The sequence below is a fragment of the Drosophila persimilis genome, unplaced genomic scaffold, assembly GCF_003286085.1.
Source record: "Drosophila persimilis strain 14011-0111.01,24,50 unplaced genomic scaffold, DperRS2 tig00000808-arrow-arrow-pilon, whole genome shotgun sequence".
Classification (NCBI taxonomy): Eukaryota; Metazoa; Arthropoda; class Insecta; order Diptera; family Drosophilidae; genus Drosophila; species Drosophila persimilis.
The window spans coordinates 286940-305314 of NW_020825357.1; the positions used below are offsets into that span (position 1 = coordinate 286940).

The window sequence follows — 18375 nt, forward strand, 5'->3', positions numbered from 1 at the left end:
ACTTGTTTCCCAAGGCGGAAAATTTCTTGAATTATGTATGAGAGTTTTCACAGACATAATTATGTGCTGGATTTCTTGCCAGAGCTGAGAAGTTATGTAAATGTCTTTTGCTTTTTATTGTCATTTATAGGGTTTTGGGTGGGCTTTGGTCAGGGGCGAAGCTCTTAGGATTTTGGGGTGGTGGTGGGGGGGCGAAGGGGAACTTCCTTGAATAACAGCGTATAACAGCGTTTTATTCGATAAATAAATTGAGTCATTAAAAAACTATAACTTTTGATAGTCTGAATTTTTTTTTAAATTATTAATAATATTGTATATTAAAATGCTAAATTTTTTTAATATAATAAAAAAAGGGGCAATATCGGAAAATATTAATAAAAACTTTAAAATTCAACTTTTAATAATATTATATTATATGCTAAAATTTGTATTAAATTAAAAAAATTTTAAATTATAATATTCATAAATTAATAAATACAAAATTCATTGGTATTAAAATTTGTTGTTTAAATAAAATCTATTTATCTAAGCATAATACAATTTATTAGTATATTATTATTATTATTATTATTATTATTATTAGACATGTTCATTTCAGTTCAAATGCCCGTAGAATCTTTAAAAATGCATCAATCCTAGTAATTTTGTTTCCATATATTCTTTAATTTAGTGAGCAAGAAAAAATACAATAATTTCAATTCAAAGAAATCGGTTTACTTTTTTTTTTTTTAGTTTTTTAAAAAAAAAGTCCATGTATCCACTCTTGCATGTTTCTAATTTTTTACTTTAATAATTTTTTTATAATATTTTTTCCAAAGGGCCTTAGCTTTTATCACATTCCGAATAGGTTTTGGCATAGTCTCGACTAAATTTAGTCCGCTCCGACATTGCACTCCCAAAAACTCATCCAATCCCTTTGGTGCAGACTCGTAATTTACCAAAGTTTTTTAAACAGAGCCCATGGATGTTCGATGTGATTCAGATCTGGGCTATTGAGTAGGGCACTGGATTAAGTGAAAACTCGAGTTATTGGGACGATGTTCGGGTTACTGTCTTGCCACAAAGTAAATCTTGGATATGGGGTAGACACATTTGACAAACCGGCTTCCCAAATATGAAGATAATATTCTTTCCTTATTGCTCCATCGATTTTACCACCTTTTCCGCGTCTTTGAGCCAGAGTCCACCTATTTGCTGATTAAATTACTTTCTCTTCGAGGCTTCCTTTGCTTATGAAAAATTCTTTTTGTCCAAACATTTATTAATATGACACACACACACACACACACACACAGTACAGTAGCTGGCAAGCTCCCAATCGATTAATCAAATTAGCCACACTTCCTTCGGAAAGCCGAAACGCACTGAGGCATAAGACGACGCCTCACTGTCAGATCATCAAATTGCATTAGATGCCAAGGAAGTGGGGAAAAAACTAATTAGAAACATTTTTATCAGGGGCAACGGCGACGGCAACGGCAGCCCACAACAACAATCCTTTTGACTTCTCGGTCTCTGCTAATCACAGAAACGTGACGTCATTCGCCACGCCTCCATTATGATTTTTATTAATGATCCTATGCATACCAAACCATACATATGTATATATACCAATTTGTCGGAGAGACGACAAAGTGCCAAAACGTCGTCTTAGTCCCATTTTCAGTGTTTTAATCCGCGCGTTTAATTGAAATTGGCTGCGAAGCGGCCTGGATGCGGGTTCCACGGTTCCGCAAGTCGAAAGTGGTGGAAGATCCCCGGTAGCCCTGGCTCTCGTCAAATCTTATAGATATTAATGATGTTTGGACCCACAACCGAATTACGAGGCAATTAATTATACGATTTCGCGTGACTTTTGTGCCCTGCGATGGGGTTAAGTTTAACCCAACTGTTTATCTACCCGCATAAGTCGCTGAGGGATTACACAACAGTTTTTTTGTTGTATTTTTTGTACCTTATTGCTGTTATCTGAACTGTAACAATTCTATTTTCTTGTTTTAATTATGAATTATTGTTCAAACTTTGAGTTGAATTTATTATGAAACAGAAGTAAATTTAGTTTATATAATTTATATATTCTTATAAATAATAATAATTTTAATATTTTGTATATTTTACTTGCAGGTAATTTGAAAAATATACAACTGTAAGCGAGCCTGAATGCTATTTGGTGACCCCGAATTAGACATTTCTGCATATTAGGTGACCCCGATCAAACTGTCAAATTTTTGGCGATTTTGGCGCTATGAAACCATAAGAAGCGGATCCAGAAAAAAATATCTAAGTTAGTACATAATTATATTTGGTGACCCCGATGAGCGGATTCATATTTACACCTCTCTGCTTCCTTGGTGACCCCGATCAAACTGTCAAATTTGTGGCGATTTCAGCGCCATGAAACCATTAGAAGCGGATCCAGCAGAAAATACCCCGATCGAACTAGCTATTTCGCCTCCTTGAAACCACAAAAAGCAGATCCATTTCCCTGTCACAAGTAGAGAATCTAGAGGAAGATAACTCCCGCAAAAGAAATCATATATTTTGTACGTGAGTTACAAAAAGTGGCAGGATTTTCATTTGATTTGCAACCCCCAAAAAAAGATATTTTTGTATGGCATTCATCTCTCGCGTATATTTTTTTATTGCCCGCTGCGTTTGCCCCCATAATTCAGGGGTTTATCTGGGGAAAACAATCTGAAACCAATAATTCTTACGCCCTGACATAATGTACCTCAAATGTTTTATTCGTGTTTATCGGCTGGCACTTTTCCACAAAACTTTGTTTTCGCTTGCATTTTCTTTTTTCTTTCTTGTGTTTTTTGTTTTTTAGCAATTTAGAAAATATGGCATAATATGAGAGGCCACTTATTGGCCTTAATGGGCATCTTGATAGGAGGCCAAAAGGAATATAAGAAATATTTGATATATGGCCCAGAGAGAGCGGGAGAGCGGGAGAGCGGAAGAGCGGCAGAGAGTTTTCCCAGCGGTTCGGATTTTCCACTAATTAAAAGTGCGGAAAAGATTCCCGGTCCAGGATCATTAATAAGGATATCTGTGTTCTTTGTGCTTTCTCCTGTCTATTTTCTATTTTCTTTTTTTGTGTTCATTTATTGCGTTGCAGATCTCTCCGTTCTCATGGATTGGCGGCAATGCAAATATTTATATAAGACACAAAACTTCTGTCGGGGGGGTACGGCGAACAAAAGGGTTAATGAGTTCAAGCAGCTACTTAGAAGGCCTGATTAATGATTCCAGCCAACACGTATGCAAAATATCAGCAGGCATCATTAATTAAACTAGAGGATCTGCCAAAGAGAGCGAAAAAATATGTAAATTTTACAAAAATGGAAACGAAAAAAAAAACACATACAAAATAGTAAGCAAAAAAAAAAAAAGAATCACATAATTTCCAATTATATATTCATTGAAATGACATTTGGGCCTGGCAGAGGAGATCTCTCACCTTGACTCAACACCCCATCATCAGTCAGAACGGATCTCACCCTGTCAGTGGAATTAATGGTTGTACTGTACCCCCCAAAAGCCACCCAAAAAAAGGGAAAAGGGTTACCGAAATCATAGTTCAAGAATACTACAATAAATGTTTGTTTGCTTCCACCAATGCCCAGCGACACTCACACTCAATTAACCCTGTTGTCAATCACATGCAAATATTGTGGTTCCTTCGGAAAGAGAAAAAAAACCCTTCCATCAATCCCGAATCCGAATCCGAGTCCCGATCCACAACCAATGCAATTTGTTTGCCCCTGCCGTTGTTGTGGTTCATTAGAATTGCTCAATTATTCCATCAATATGCATTTGTTGCTAATCGAATTCCGGCTGTGGTTCGCCCTGCGCCCCTGCATATTTAAGTGGGTTCGGTGAAAGCCGAAAAACGTGGAAAACAGTTTGCTCAAATGTTTGTAAATTTTCCTGGGAAAGTTTAGTCTGCGTGACGCGTCTTCCAAGGCAGCAATATTTGCATACGGAAGCACTTTAAAGGGATTTCGATTGATTGGCTAAAGGATTTGCTTGGTGTTTACCCAAGGACACCCATGGGATATTTTTGTATAGGTATGTAAATCTAACAAAGAATTAAGATTAAAGTTCGAAGAAAATATATTGAAAAATATATAATACAAAAATTAATTTAATAAATTAGCCGTAGTCCTCCGAAGCCAGTGCAGTATTAAATAAATAAATAAATAATTTAATAAATTTAATAATAAATCTAAGAAAAAATATGGAATAAAGTTCCAAGAAAATATTAAATTTGTGTAAAAAAAAAACAAAATAAATAATAAACAAATTAATTTAATAAATTTAGCCTCTAAAGCCAGTGTAGTATTAAACAAATAAATAAATAATTTAATAATAAATTTAACAAAAAATATGAATTAATGTTTCAAGAAAATAATAATATGTGTTTAAAAAAACAAAACAAAAAATGTATAACACAAAAATTAATTTAATAAATTAAGCCGCAGTCCTCCGAAGCTTAAGAACGAGTTTATCACTATTAAATAAATACATAAATAATTTAATAAATATAGCCCCTCCTTCAGGGCAGACCTCGAGTGTCTGCCTTTGCTCAGCGTTAACCAATTTACGAAAGTGTCGGAACAAGCTTTAAACAAACTCTGAGCAGAGTCCAACATCAGAATGAGAATTCCCTTCCCGTTCCATCAATTGAAATTCCTCCGCTTCGCGGCGTTCCACCATACCCTCCCCTCCCTCCGCTCGCCGGCAGGATGATCAATCAAAATCTGAATTTTAATGTTATGCGGTGCATGAAACCCTAACAACAGGAACAGGAATAACCATATCCTGTGTGTCTAACAACAGCGACGAAAAAAAAAGAAAGAAAGACAAAAGTGTAAAAGAATTTCCAGTGCGACCCAGGGGTGCGCTCTGCTGGCATTTTTCAAACCCTTTTTTTGGGAAATTAAAAAAAGAGAGAGAGTGAATAGAAAGGAGCGAAAGGAGCGACGACTGGTAACCAGTAGCGACTGTCGACTGCCGACTGTCGACTGCCGCCAGGAAAATAGTAAAAATTGTAAAAATCCTATTAAGCGTTTCCCGGACGGGGAGTTCTGCTCCTGACACTTCTCTCTGGCTCCCCACCTTCGATGGGGTGCGGGTGGGGGTGGGGGTGGAGAGAGAGTGTTGGCTTAAATGTCTAATTTAAATGCATGCGCTTTTATGAGTAGAGACAGAGATTGATGATGGTTGGCTTTCTTCTTTTTTTTTTTGCCTATACAAATAATTGCTTACAAATTTGCGGCAGAGATTTGTCCCCACCTACCCCACCCCTCATTACAAGCAGGTGCAGTTATTCCCTGAAGAAATCTACCCCCCAAAAACATATCGAACTCCTTCACATGTGAATGTTTTGCAGGGGGCAACACAAAGGGCACTCGCACTCGCACTCCACACATATGATGTCATCTAATCTATTTTCATGTTGGACAATTTATGATCTCTAACAAATCCAGTTGGCCATGCTCACTTAACGGCAGAATGAAAAACTTCTTTGTTCCCATTGTGAGGTGTATAGAATTTTTAAAGCATTTATCGTAAATTTTGATCGCTTCGCGGCGGAAGGGCCAACCCTTAACCACACACAAGGCTCTAACACACACACACACACATGCCGCCCCGATTAGGAAATGAAAAACAATAAATGGACTTCTACTGTCTGGCTGCCTGCCTCGCAACGGATGTCATTAGGCCTCGTTTAAAGAGTGGCCTTTGGTCAGGGATATATGGATATGTGATAAGGATTTTTCGAGTGCCCGTAAACACCACAAAGAGCCAACAATTGGTTGCGCCTCTGGAAAAGGGTCGTCGGTTCAAATAAATATGTCAAAATCGAATGGAAAATCAACGCCAACGCAGCAGCGGCAGCAGCACAGCTTCGGCGATCATCCAAGAAATTAGTTCCACCCAATTGAGTTTCGCAAAATGCAATTTCTCTTTGAAAGTCGGTGGCATGCAGCACATTGCAAGCCGCACGCCTATTAGTTCAGGTAGGGGCAGGGCGGCCGGATACGCCAGTAGGTCGGGGTCACACCTAAAGGGTTACAAATGTGCTATGCCGTTTAGTAAAGGTTCATAAAGTAGCGCCTGGCAGTAGCGCCTGAATGAAATATTTGATTGGAAGGGCGATTCAATATACAACATAATATAGTATATAAAATATTAAATATTATTTTTGTTGGAGTTTTTATAGTTTATTTTTGAAAGAAAAAAGATTAACCGTGGACATTTTGCATATAAAATTACAAAAAAAATGTAGTAAATATATTTAACGTTTAATTTATAATCGTCCATACTGCATTCTCCAGAGGTAGCCACGCCCTTGTTCACTTTTTGTCTTTGTTTTTGTAGGCAAAACGGAGCTTTGCTTTGGTGCCAGTCACTGATCGACACGTGTGTACGTGAGCGGCAGCGCAGCAACAGCGCAGTTTGCAAATCTCTGCAGATTTAACAGCGAGCTAACAGCACAGAGGCATGTTGATGTTAACAACAGCGAATGAAAGCGAGAGTGAGAGTGAGAGAGGCCCTGACCTACATTAACTCTGTGATCTAGAAAGCTACATGCTTATGCTTTTGCTCGGCCGCACATTTTCGCTTTCGGTCTTTGCTGTGGGAAGTGGGGAGGGAGACGAGGAGAAACGAAGACCGATCTGCAAACCGAGCTTTGGCTAGCTTACGCTGCTCTGCTGCGCTCCTCTGTCTTTGGCTACGCTGCTCTGCTGCGCTGCTCTTTCTTACGCTACGCTCCTCTGCTGCGCTCCTCTGTCTTAAGCTGCGCTCCTCTGCTGCGCTCCTCTGTCTTCCGCTACGCTGCTCTGCTGCGCTTCTCTATCTCAAACGAAGTTACCGAAAAGAAATCGCATAGCGAGAGCGTGCCCATAATTTCATCATGTTCTTGGTCATTCGCTCTCGTTTTCGACGAAGCTCCGAGCCGCCCGCGCCGCTGCACTCTTATCTCTGCTTCCAGTCCTCCCCCCCCCTTCCCACTTCTAAAGCGTGTGGTGTGCCGAATTTCATAATTTATTCAGCAGGCGGCTGGCCAATTTGATCGTGTACATAAATGCAAATAATATTCCATTATGACGACCGGAAAGTTTTTCCGTTTTGCTTCACTTCTTAAGTGTTTTTCTTTGATTTCCTCCAATATTTTGCTTAGTTTTTTATGGGAAAATAAACCGCATAAATCCTACCGTTTCAGCTTGTATCTTTAGAGTTTTTAAGAATATTCTCAGCTTCGTTTCCCTGGCAGGCTTGCAGCTGTTCTGTGGGAAAGTTCTCACAATAAAAGAATTTTGTATACCTTTTTTTTATGGTTTTTGGCGATTTTTCGATTTTATTAATTGCTGCAAATTTACTGCAAATTGAATGCATCACAACATTCCCACTCGAATCAATCAAATCTCGAAGAAAAACCATAAAGAGCAAAAAGTCATAAATATTTTGAAAGGAGCCGCTCACAACATCCCCTCTCTCTCTCTCTCTCTCTCTCTCTCTCTCTCTCTCTCTCTCTCTCTCTCTATAAAATGCAGTGTGAATTTAAGGAGAAAAAAAGTGCAATAGGCAACAAAATTTCACACAGTAAAAAACCCAAAATTAACCAAAAGAAAAAGCAAAAAAAAAAGTGCAGAGGGACCAACACCAACCCTCTGGTGGCCCAGCCCGAGAGAGGGAGAGGGAGAGGGAGGGAGAGGCAACCGTAACTGTTCTCGCTGCAGTTTTGAAAACAGTTTAAATTTGATTTGGGTGCGAATTGAAAACGCTGGAGACGGAGGAATAGCATAGCATAACCCTTTTTTCCTTTGGGTCATTGAAGCGTTGCGTCTGTCCGAGCGCTAAATAAATCACTTCTCTTCGATTAATTCCCTTGCTGACATGTGCGCGAGGAGGGTGCACACACACACACACACACGCACACCAACACACACATGTCCCGGCTAAAGGGTTTATTTTCGTAGGGGATCTGAAGAAGGGGTTACGTTACACACACACACACACACATGTACAATGATTATGGTTTATGCAACCGACCGCCACTCATGTCAAATTTTGGCTTTTTGCTCTGCTTTGTAGTGGCATGGAAAATTGTCCATGGGCATAGAGGTCATAAGTTATAAATTAGTGAAGTACTTTAAAGTCCCGGAGAGGGAGGGTTTTTTTTTTTTAAAAAGGGTTTCGTTGCCTTGCGTTTCCCTCCCCGCAACACACCTTTCCACGTCATTGAGTTTGCTTCTTTATTTTTGTTTTTCACTTTTAAGTGCATTGATTAATTTTTATTTTGATAGCTACGAAATCAATATTGTTTGCAAATTTCTTGCAAGCAGTTGGTGTGTGTAATTTGCCGTCGGCCAATTTGCAACGCCCAACGATGCTCCCCCCCCCCTTGATGTGTTGCCACTTAGCCAAAGGGTTCTTCGTGTCGTTTTGAAGGGAATTTATGAAGTGGAAGGGCGCCGGAATCGACTTTAAACTCCGTGAGAAAGATGCCAGGACTCTCCAGTGTGAGATCCTATATGGATCTATGGAGCTCAACTCGTGTTTCATACAAATATTTGAAATAAAGAAAATATTAAATATTCTTTATCAAACAAAAAAAAAAAAATATATATATATACATATATAAATCCTCCAAACATACTAAATTTCAAAATAGTCCCTTTTAATATTCTTTATCAAAAAAAAATAAATATATATATATATAAAAATCCTCTAAATATATTAAATTTAAAAATAGTTCCTTTTAATATTCTTTATAAAAAAAAAATTATAAAAATTCTCCAATTAAATTAAATTTAAAAATATTAAATTCTATTTAAATTCCATTTTTTGAGAATTTATTTTCCTAAAATCAAAATGTTTTCAGTTAAGAAAAATGATCACTTCCAACATTTTCATTGGAATAAAATTCAAAATTACATAATAGTCTTATACCTACTCTAAAGACTGTGAAAACCTTCAATAATATTACCCAAATATTGTCTAGGGCCGACTTCATACATAAAAAATGTTTTAAAAATGCTTTGCGATTCGTATGATTTTTATTTGGGTTTTCGAAAAATCAATTAGAGAGTTCTTTTAACGATTATTGGTGTATTTTTTAAGGAAAGAATTTCGGTTCCGTTTCGGAACACACTTTGAGGTAAGACTGACTAGCCCAATCCTTGTCATACTTGATCTGCCCATTCCACATCTCTCCGGCTGTCAGTTGGAGGTTCTTCGAGGCAGAGAGAACTCGAATCCGATGCGGGGATAAATGTTCCCAGGCTAAGCAGACAGCCATTGACATTCGACTAAGTGGCAGCCATTGACCTATGTCCAAGCACATTTATTGAATTTGTTTTTGTTTGATTTGCATAGGGATATGGTATGGGGATGGGGATGGGATGAGACCGAACCATCCCTCCCCCTCTGTAGAATTTTCCTCACTTTGATCTGTTGGCGGCGCGTGTCCGGAATTGGTCACAGCCTTCAGATGTCGAACGATATCGATATGGAGACGAGCGACAAATCGATTTGCATGGAATCGGGCGGAGAGAAAGGAGAAATTAATAACTTTCGCCCAAAAAGAGTGACATAATTAAGCGATGACCAGTCGACCAGTCGACGAGTAGTCTGACCAGCCCGCCCGACCATTCCATTGTCCTTGATGGCACTCCGGGGTCATAACTCATAATAATGAAGTGTAAATCGCCTACGGGCCCGACCCTGGCCATAATCGGCTTTCGATACAAGACAAAGGTCTGGCCGGTCCGGGCCGGGCTCTGTCACGTGCCTGCCCTCTAATCCGTGTCCGTGTATCCCTCGCTTAGTGAAAGTATCACAGGGTCTCTGCGTGCCCGGCAAATTTGTAACGCTTTGATTTCTCTCCGACCGTCCGCACGTCCTTCCTTCCGAAGTGAAAGGCAATCGCGTAAACTCTGATCCCTTTTTGGTCTCCTTTCTTCTTTATTGTCTTGCCTGGACATTTGCCTGCTACCTACTTGAAGTCACATGCCCTTGATTAAATCCCATGTCCTTGGGTACGAAGCGAGCCATTCTCGTGCCGCCTCTTCCTCTCTCTCTCTCTCTCTCTACCCTGGATTGAGTTGTTGGCTGGGAAAAAGGGTTATTGGAGAGCACTTACACAATTCATGAACCTTCAAATACGTTTAAGATATATTTATTAATTAATTATTTGTTATTATTCTTTTTTTTGCTTGATTTTTGTTTAGAATTAGAAGCTCGCTTTCTCTGCTCCACATCACCCATGGAGCGTAAAGCCTCCCATGGAGCTACCAAAATAGGTGGCACTGATTTAATGGGAGGTCGCTGGTCGGTCGCTGGTCGGTCCTCTGCCTTCTACCTTCTTTCAATTTTGTTAATGACCCAAAAGTGGCGTACAGCAATTTATACCGTCTCTCACACACACACACACACACACACACAAGACAAATAATAGCGCAGCAGGACATTGACAACAACACCCGATCTATGGATAGCCAGAGGAGTGGGTTTGGGCCTGGGTTTGGGCCTGGGTATGGGCCTGGGTTTGAGCCTGGTCATGGGATAAAAACAGAGAAAAACGAGTCTGTCGACTGCCCGGTAATTGACTGCCGTTCGATGGTCGTTCGGTTCGGATAATGAAGCGCAATTGTTGCAGCTCTGGTCAAACAAATTCCCAATGTATCATTAATCATATTCGCCTTCAATCTGTCCGTAGGAATCGAAGGAGTTACCTCTCCGAATGACTTCTTTTCCACTAATTTAAGGTGTTGCCGTACTCTTGTCTGTTCAAATCATTTCATTTCTCAAAGGTTCTTTCTTTTTTTTTTTTTGAAAAAATTCCCCTGCATTCCACCGACCACCTGCGGTTTTGTGGGTGTTGACACACGTTCTTTATTTTTTTGATTTTAGTTTAGGTTTTTCCACTCCTGGCCAAGATTAATGAAACCCATAGTAAATGTCAATACCACAATCTGAAGAAGGCTTTGCCTTTGCCACGGTCTTAAACATCAAACAATTAACTGGCTGGCAAAGCTCTCGCTCTGCCCCTCAGTGTCGGGCACTTTGATATTTGATTTGGCGCTTCCTCGACACAAGCCACTTGTGGGCGGGATATCTGTATCTTTAAGGGAGCTCCGTTTGTGGCCATATTGCGTTTCACTTGTGTCCCACTTTTCTAGAATTTCGCATTCGTAGGCGTTGTTTGTCCGACCCTTTTCCGGCTAGTGGGTGGAAAGTGGGTCAGCAAATGTTGGTTGTGTGCCCGGCCGAGGGTTGTGTGTGTGTGTGTGTGTGTTCTTTCATGGGTTAGTGTACTTTACTGCTAAAATCAATAGACTCGGGCTCGGGCCCGGGCTAGGGCTCTGGCTAACTGTAATTAGCTTTGACTTAAAGTGCATGCCACAAGAAGTTCAGGTTCTGTGAGGGCTTTCACGAGGGGTTAATGGCTTTGCTCAGCTTTTTGCAGTTGAAATGATAGCTCTGTGTGCCGTTGGTGACCCCGATGTATATAAATTTCCTCAAGACAATTTTCTATTTGCCTATTTTGTATTTTTTAGCAGCAAATTTCGATTTACATGGATTCTGAATTGAATTTAGTTAGAGAAGTTTGGTGTGTGGCTTTGAGTGGCTTTTGGTGACCCCGATGGCATTTTAGAGAGTTTTTCGGTGACAATTAAGAGGTTTCCTTCAATCTAGATTGATTTGCCAGACATATTGAACGAGGGAAGATAGCCACCGGCAGACGGTGCCCCCGGCATCGGCATCTCGCAGGGATAGCTCGCATAGCTGAAAGACCAGGCCGGATATAGTGAGGAAATCCTCTACAAAATATACTATAATATCTCACCTCATTTGACTGAGGGGATAGGCTGAGTTGTTGCCCACATCCATGCCCATGCCCATGCCCATGCCCATGCCATAGAGCTGGCTGCACATCTCAGGCGGGACACCGGCACCAGGTCCCGGTACAGGGCCCACGGAGCCGTAGGCCGGACAGGAATCGGCTGGCAAGCCAATGTCTATGCCGTTGGGAAAGTGATTGAAATTATTGCCCTGTGCCGCAAAGGGCTTGTAGTCCGTCGAGTACACCGTTTGGGTCTGCAGAGAATCGTTGAAGGCGCCGCCCGCAGAGAGCCCTTGCGAGCCGTAGTAGGCACTGCTGCTGCTGCTACTGCTGCTGCTGCTGCTGGCTGAATTCATGCCATAGAGGGCTGTGGGCTGCAAGGACGGCATCCCCATCGACATGGCATTGGGGAAGTATTGTGGAGGGCCCATCGAGCTATTGCCGAAGCCCTCCTGAAGGCCCGGATAATATGGCTGAGCTCCCATAGCGCCTGCGGTGGCAAGGCCTGGCGGCATACCTGGCTGGAGATTGTTGAACACCTGTGGATTGGCGTGCTGGGCCTGGGCCTGGGCCTGGGCCAAGGACTGCTGAGCGTTCTGCTCGGCCGTGGCCAAAAACTGCTGAATACTCTGGTTATACTTTTGCACATAATCGTAGGCGGCAGCAGCATCAGGGCCCTGCGAGTTCTGGTCGGCGCCGGGTCCAGCCATGGACGGATGGTAGGCCCCGGGCATTACCGGATAGCTACCCATCGGGGCTGAAGGCTGAGCAGCATTGCCTGACATGCCCGAGTAGCCACTCGGCGAGGCTCCAGCGTTGTTGTAGCTGCTGTTGACCTCGGAATTGCTTGGCGCCTGGCCCGCCGCACCACGTCCTGCCACTGCGTCCTGATCCATGCCCATGGCTGCTGTCGGTGCTGCTGCTGCTGCTGGCAGGGCATACATCCCATTCGCTGAGGCAGGCATGGCGTACATCCCATTCGCTGAGGCTGGCATGGCGTACATCCCACCTGCAGGCCCGCCGTTTCCTGGGCAAAACATGGGCATGCCCATGGGCATGAACGGAAAGGGCGCAAAGGTCATGGGACCCGGCGACGCCAGCTCCTGTCCGGGGCCAATCGGCTCCGGCATTCGACAGCAACAGCAAGAGCCCATGCACGAGCACTGGGCCGAGATGTCCGACTGCTCCTCGCCGCCTGATGTGCCGCACACGCCCGGACGATTGACAATGGTGTCGTCCGATCGCGAGCCGCTTTCGGGCAGTGGCCGGCTGTTGCCTCCGGCCTCGCCGGCCCAGAAGCAGCTCTCGCTCTGCGACATGTAGGAGTCGTTCTCGATCTGTGCACACGAGCTGTTTCTGCAGATGGGATCTAGTTTGGAGGGAATACGATGCGGTTAGGGGCTATCTTTCCCTGCGATACGGATAAGAGGGTCTCACATTCACTGAAGCTATAGCCCTGATGGGCCATGACGGTGCTCTGCTGCTGCTGCTGCTGCCCCTGCCCCGAAGCAATGCGATAATTTAGGCTACAAGTCCGGAGAACTCGATATTACAATACAATGTTGAATACAACAGACAGACAACGAATGTGCCACTTACAAATGCCTACTCGTGCGCTTCGATTTGTCCGAACGTTCCTTCGATGCGTTTGCATACGGACAAGACTGGATCGGTCCTATATTTGCACTATTTTCATTTTCTTCGGCGTCCTTCGGCCTGTATGTCTTGTATTGGTCTTCAAAGCTGTCAATTGATTTCAGTATCTGACGGTTTTCATCGTTTAAGTCGTCCTCGATCTCGTCGCTGCTATCGTCCGAACTGCTGGCCATTGCTGCTCGGAGACCCTCTGCTTCCAAGGTGCTCTAAGATGTTAAAAGTTCTCGTGTCGAAAAATTCCTACCTCATTTTCCAATTTCAAATCAAAGCACACTATAACGTAAATATCAGAGTCTACTCAGTTGTATAAATATTCTTAAAATATAGTAGTAAATATAGCACAAATATGCTTTAAACTCGGAAAAAGAAACTTGGATTTTAGTGTGAAATATACGTAATACATCTAACGGGTAGGTAAAAAATTGTATCTAATCGAAGAATATTTTATTTACGAGTCCCTATGAAATGTATTTATTTTACATCCACTTCTTTTCTTTGTCTCGAATTCGAGCACGAGCCGATATCTGGCTAAGTCTGAATATTTCGCCCATTCGAAAGTGCTGATTGGTTGCGCTTTGGGAAGTGAATATTCCTATTGGTAGATGGTCAGATATCATCGTTCGGAGCAAGAGAAACAGTTCATGATATTGCAATTTTTAATAATAAATATTTTTTTATTTTATTTATTTATTATTATTATTTTTTTTATATATTTATTATTATTATTTTTTTTGTTTTATTCTTTATTTATTATATTATTTTTATTTTATATTTTTATTTATTTATTAATTTTTTTTATTTATGTTTTTTTTTATTATTTATTTTTTTTTTTTTTAATTATTACTTTTTTTTATTTAATTTATATTTGATTATGAAATATTATCACAAATACAATTATGTATTTGTTTGCTGTTACTGTTAGAGCCTATAACGGTCAAAAATATTTTAAATATAAATTCGATTTATTTAATACTCGAATCAAATATTTTCGTATGTGAGTAAAAACATTTTTTTTCTCACAATTTCTCTGTGCAAATTTAGTAAAAAACCATTCGATTATTATGTCTTTTTTCTTTGGCTAAAACTCTACAGTTGCATGCCGTGCAACAACCTGTGCCCCACCGCCCAACATATGCGCTACTAATTTAACTAAATTAACTACAAATATGTTATCATAAACTGTGTCTCTGTCGGGGCAGGCGCTAAAAAGAATTCGTGTACAAAAGGCAGCAGCCTAGCGGACACGCGACCGACCCGACACCCAAGTAAGAGCATTTGCATACCCTATAATTTAGGCCTCGCTTATCGTTGCCAAAAAATCAAGCACGCAAAAAAAAGGAAAAGGACGAGGACGAGGTTCCCCCGAGCGAGCCTTGTGGAAAGTACCCTAATTTCCAGGGTCGCTTATTGTCATGTCACGACAATTAAACAATATTTTTTTTTTGTATGTGTTTCACTGCGCTTTTGAGCGCGATTTAAATTAAGATAGGCGGCAAATTAGCGGCCCGAAAGGTTTGCATAATTATTATTTGACTGGCGCGAACGTATCTGGCGCCGCAGATCGTTTCCTTCCACAGATGTTACACTTTTTTGTTTTTTGTTGTCTGCTGCTGGGGTTAAATGGGTTCTCGGGGGGTGTACGACTACGACCACGACCACGACCCCGATGACTCGCGGTATTTTGCGACCAAGACTCTGATCTGCGGTTAAGCGTAACCCGTTTAACCCTTTTGCTTGGGGAGTGTGCCTGGCGAGGCCTGGCATGACACAACGGGAAAGTGCTCTGTGTTTTTCCCCTTAAAGGTGACATATTGGTTTTCACGATTAAGATCGCTAAATGTTTGCTTTCGCTGGATGGCTGGTTGGATGAATGAATCGTTTGTTCGCCGCCCCAAAGGGTTGTGGGAAAAATATGGTCTTCCTTTTGAAACAAGTAAAAAAGTCCTGTAGTCGGATGTTTTATTTTACAAATTGCACATAAAAATATGTATTTCTGTTCATTTTATACAGGAAATTTTCAATTGTAAAAAACCGAAAATAATAAGATTATAAAATAACCATCGAAAGAAGAAAAAACTTGTTCTTATCGGAATTCTGTGCAAAATATATGCCTTTGATTATTAATACCTCTTTGTAATTATTAATTTAATACTTAATATTATTATTTCAGATAGAAATAAGTTCAGACTAAGCCTGTTAAGGATTCTTTGATTCCGTTGCCGAATAATGAATAAATAAATAATAATATTTTCTATGCCAGAAAATTGCAGCCTGAGTTACAGAAATCTCTCTCTCGAAGGAAAAGAAAGGTCCATTTCATGCCCCTGCTGATTGCTTCAGAAAAACCTCTCCAGACACCTGAAATGCAATATTTAAGCTCCGAATAAAATCCACCAGTACCAGCTCTTCTTTCCCACAATCACAATCAACAAACTATAGGAAAAAATTGATTTTTAGGCCATATTCTGCCTAGAATATATTCAGAAATGTACTCGCCAAATCACCACAAAAGTATTCACTGCCTTTGAATATTTTCAATCACTTTTTGGACTAATTTCAAACTCGCTGCTGAACAAAATATATGACAAATCGCTGAATTTTTTGAATTCCAAGTGCTTTTTCGTGGCAAGATTTCAAGAGGGTCTTTAAATATATTCCATCAAGTTTCCCCAATATTTTACACTTTAAAAAAATGCCAAACTCTCAATGGACACTGAAAATTTAAGTTTTCACGGAATACCTGTAAAAAAGAATTGTTCCCCATTTAATTAAAATAAAATAAATGGTGGAAATTTTTTTTTTTATAAAATTGTATTTAATTTAAGTTTTTTTTCATATAAAAATTGTGGTGTTTAAATGTTAATTTATACATTCGATTAATTTTTTGTATAATGATTTAATTTTCAATGCCAAAAATGGAAATAATAATATTTTGAATTTCGCTAAAATCAATAATAATTTTCAAATATTTTCTTGTTGTTTTGTGTTAATTGTATCAAAATTGCTTAAAAATTCTCTCTTCTCTTTTGTTGTTGTTGTGTTTGTAATTTGTTCTTCCCGGGGGGGGAGGGTTTCCTCAGCTTTTTGGCTTTCTTCTGTTCTCGGCGGTTCTCTCTTGCAAATAGTTTATTGACATTTAGTTTTGTTATATTCATTCATTATTTGTAGTATTTTGTTTTTGTATACATATAAAAATTGTTAAAGTCTGCTTAAGTCTATTTTGTACAATTGATTTGTTGTCCTTTTGTTGTCTGTTGCATCTTTATCTGCTGTTTGGTTCCGTATTGTATGGTAGATCTGTACTCTATAGTTTATAGTTTTCTTCTGTTTGTTGTTGTTTTATATTCGCTATATTTATGGTATTTTGTAAGTAGTTGAAATGCAAAAATTTGACAATAGTTTTTATAGTTGAATACGATATTTGTGTGTGTGTGTGGGGGTGTGTGGGGGGCAGGGGGGGGCCTTATACGAGTATACAATATTCCTTATTTTTTTTTTGTAGACACTGATTAATGATTTATGAGTAATTACTGCTTGGTAAAAAAAAAAAATTGTTTGAGAATTGTTTTTGAACCAAAAGCCCGGAAACCGTTGCCTTAAAATTAATTCCCAAAAATTGAAAACCGAAAATTTGACACCCAAAAAAAGTAACCAACAATCAAATATCACTTTCAGCAAATCGATGACAAATTTTGAATTTTCCTCTCTCTTCCTCTCTCTCTCTTAATTAATTTTCCTTCTCAAAAATAGTTAAAAAAATTTGTATTTTCAAATCTTTTAATTTTTTTGGAAATATCCAATTTTTTCTTTTTCTTTTTTTTTTTTTACAAAACTCCACCATCGTCGCGTGTCCTGTCCAATTCCCAAAAAAAAAAAAAAAATCACAATGCGCTTTGATTGAGCCTGCCGCCACCGAAACTAAAGAGAATCTCGCTTTAGTGTTCCACCGTCCCGTTCTCGTTCCCGTTGCCAGGCGTTCAGTTGCCCTTGCCTGTGGCATCAGTCGCATCCGCCTGGTGCTCCTCCTGCTGCTGCTCCTCCTGGCCGCCACTCCTGATCTCGAAGGAGATCTGAATGACCGTGGGCCGGCGCTGGCTGGAGTTGTAGCTGTAGATTCTGAGGGCATAGCAGAAGATCTGGGCCAGAAGGTCCCAGCAGCCGAACTCGGACATGCTCATGGCTCCCTGCTGCCGGCCCAGAGGCACGGATATGTTGGCACGGAACTGGGGACGTTGCTGTCGCTGCTGACTCGTCTGCGGCTGCTCTGCCTGTTGTCCTGCCTGCTGTTGTCCTGCCTGTTGTCCTGGCTGCTGGGGCACGGCTCCTGTTGAGGCGGCGGCCTGTTGAGCACTTTGCTGATTGCTTCTGGCCAGCAGTTGGGCCTGGTCGGGTATGAAATATGCAATGGCCATTGTTTATTGAATATATTTCGGATTTTTCTCTCTCGCTTCACTTGATGCACTTTTGGTCTGTTTTTGTTTTGTTGTTTCCAAAAAAAAAATATGTATATATAGAAGTGTCACATTTGGCGGGAAAACTTGTACGCTTTTCGACGAAACTTTCTGCTCGTGGAAATTCGCTTCCGGGTGCACTGGGCTGTTGCCTTGTCGAGGGTTTAGCGTGGACTGAATGTCGACATCCTGACGGCACTCGCATTTATAAAATAGCTGAGCTGCGGCTCGCTCCTTGCCCGCCCTCTGTGCAGCGCGCGCGCTCTCTCTCTCTCTGTCGCTCTGTCGCTCTCTGTGGCAAATGGTAAATGTCACCCACCCCCCGGGCGCATTGTTTATGCCAACAGCCAACCAATTGAACCACCAACCACAGACCCTCACACCACCAGCGGGCCCAACCACCCC

At 40.8% G+C, this 18375-nt stretch overlaps 2 protein-coding genes across 2 annotated transcripts; both read right to left on the bottom strand.

Moving 5' to 3' along the window:
• Positions 1-11546: 11546 nt before the first annotated feature.
• LOC6599021 lies at positions 11547-13692 on the bottom strand. The gene is given in 4 exon segments (XM_026993162.1): positions 11547-11805; positions 11867-13232; positions 13301-13405; positions 13437-13692. Coding segments are annotated over 4 exon segments (1821 nt in total). The 3' UTR covers positions 11547-11711.
• A 3721-nt stretch (positions 13693-17413) lies between these two features.
• LOC6599022 (cell death protein Grim) lies at positions 17414-17966 on the bottom strand. The gene has a single exon (XM_002024103.2). It carries the CDS (start codon positions 17929-17931, stop codon positions 17497-17499), a length of 435 nt encoding a protein of 144 aa, XP_002024139.2. The 5' UTR covers positions 17932-17966; the 3' UTR covers positions 17414-17496.
• Positions 17967-18375: the final 409 nt, after the last annotated feature.

Excerpts from the sequence above, each read along its gene's own strand:
- LOC6599022 (XM_002024103.2), bottom strand. The coding sequence starts at position 17,931 with ATGGCCATTGCATATTTCATACCCGACCAGGCCCAACTGCTGGCCAGA.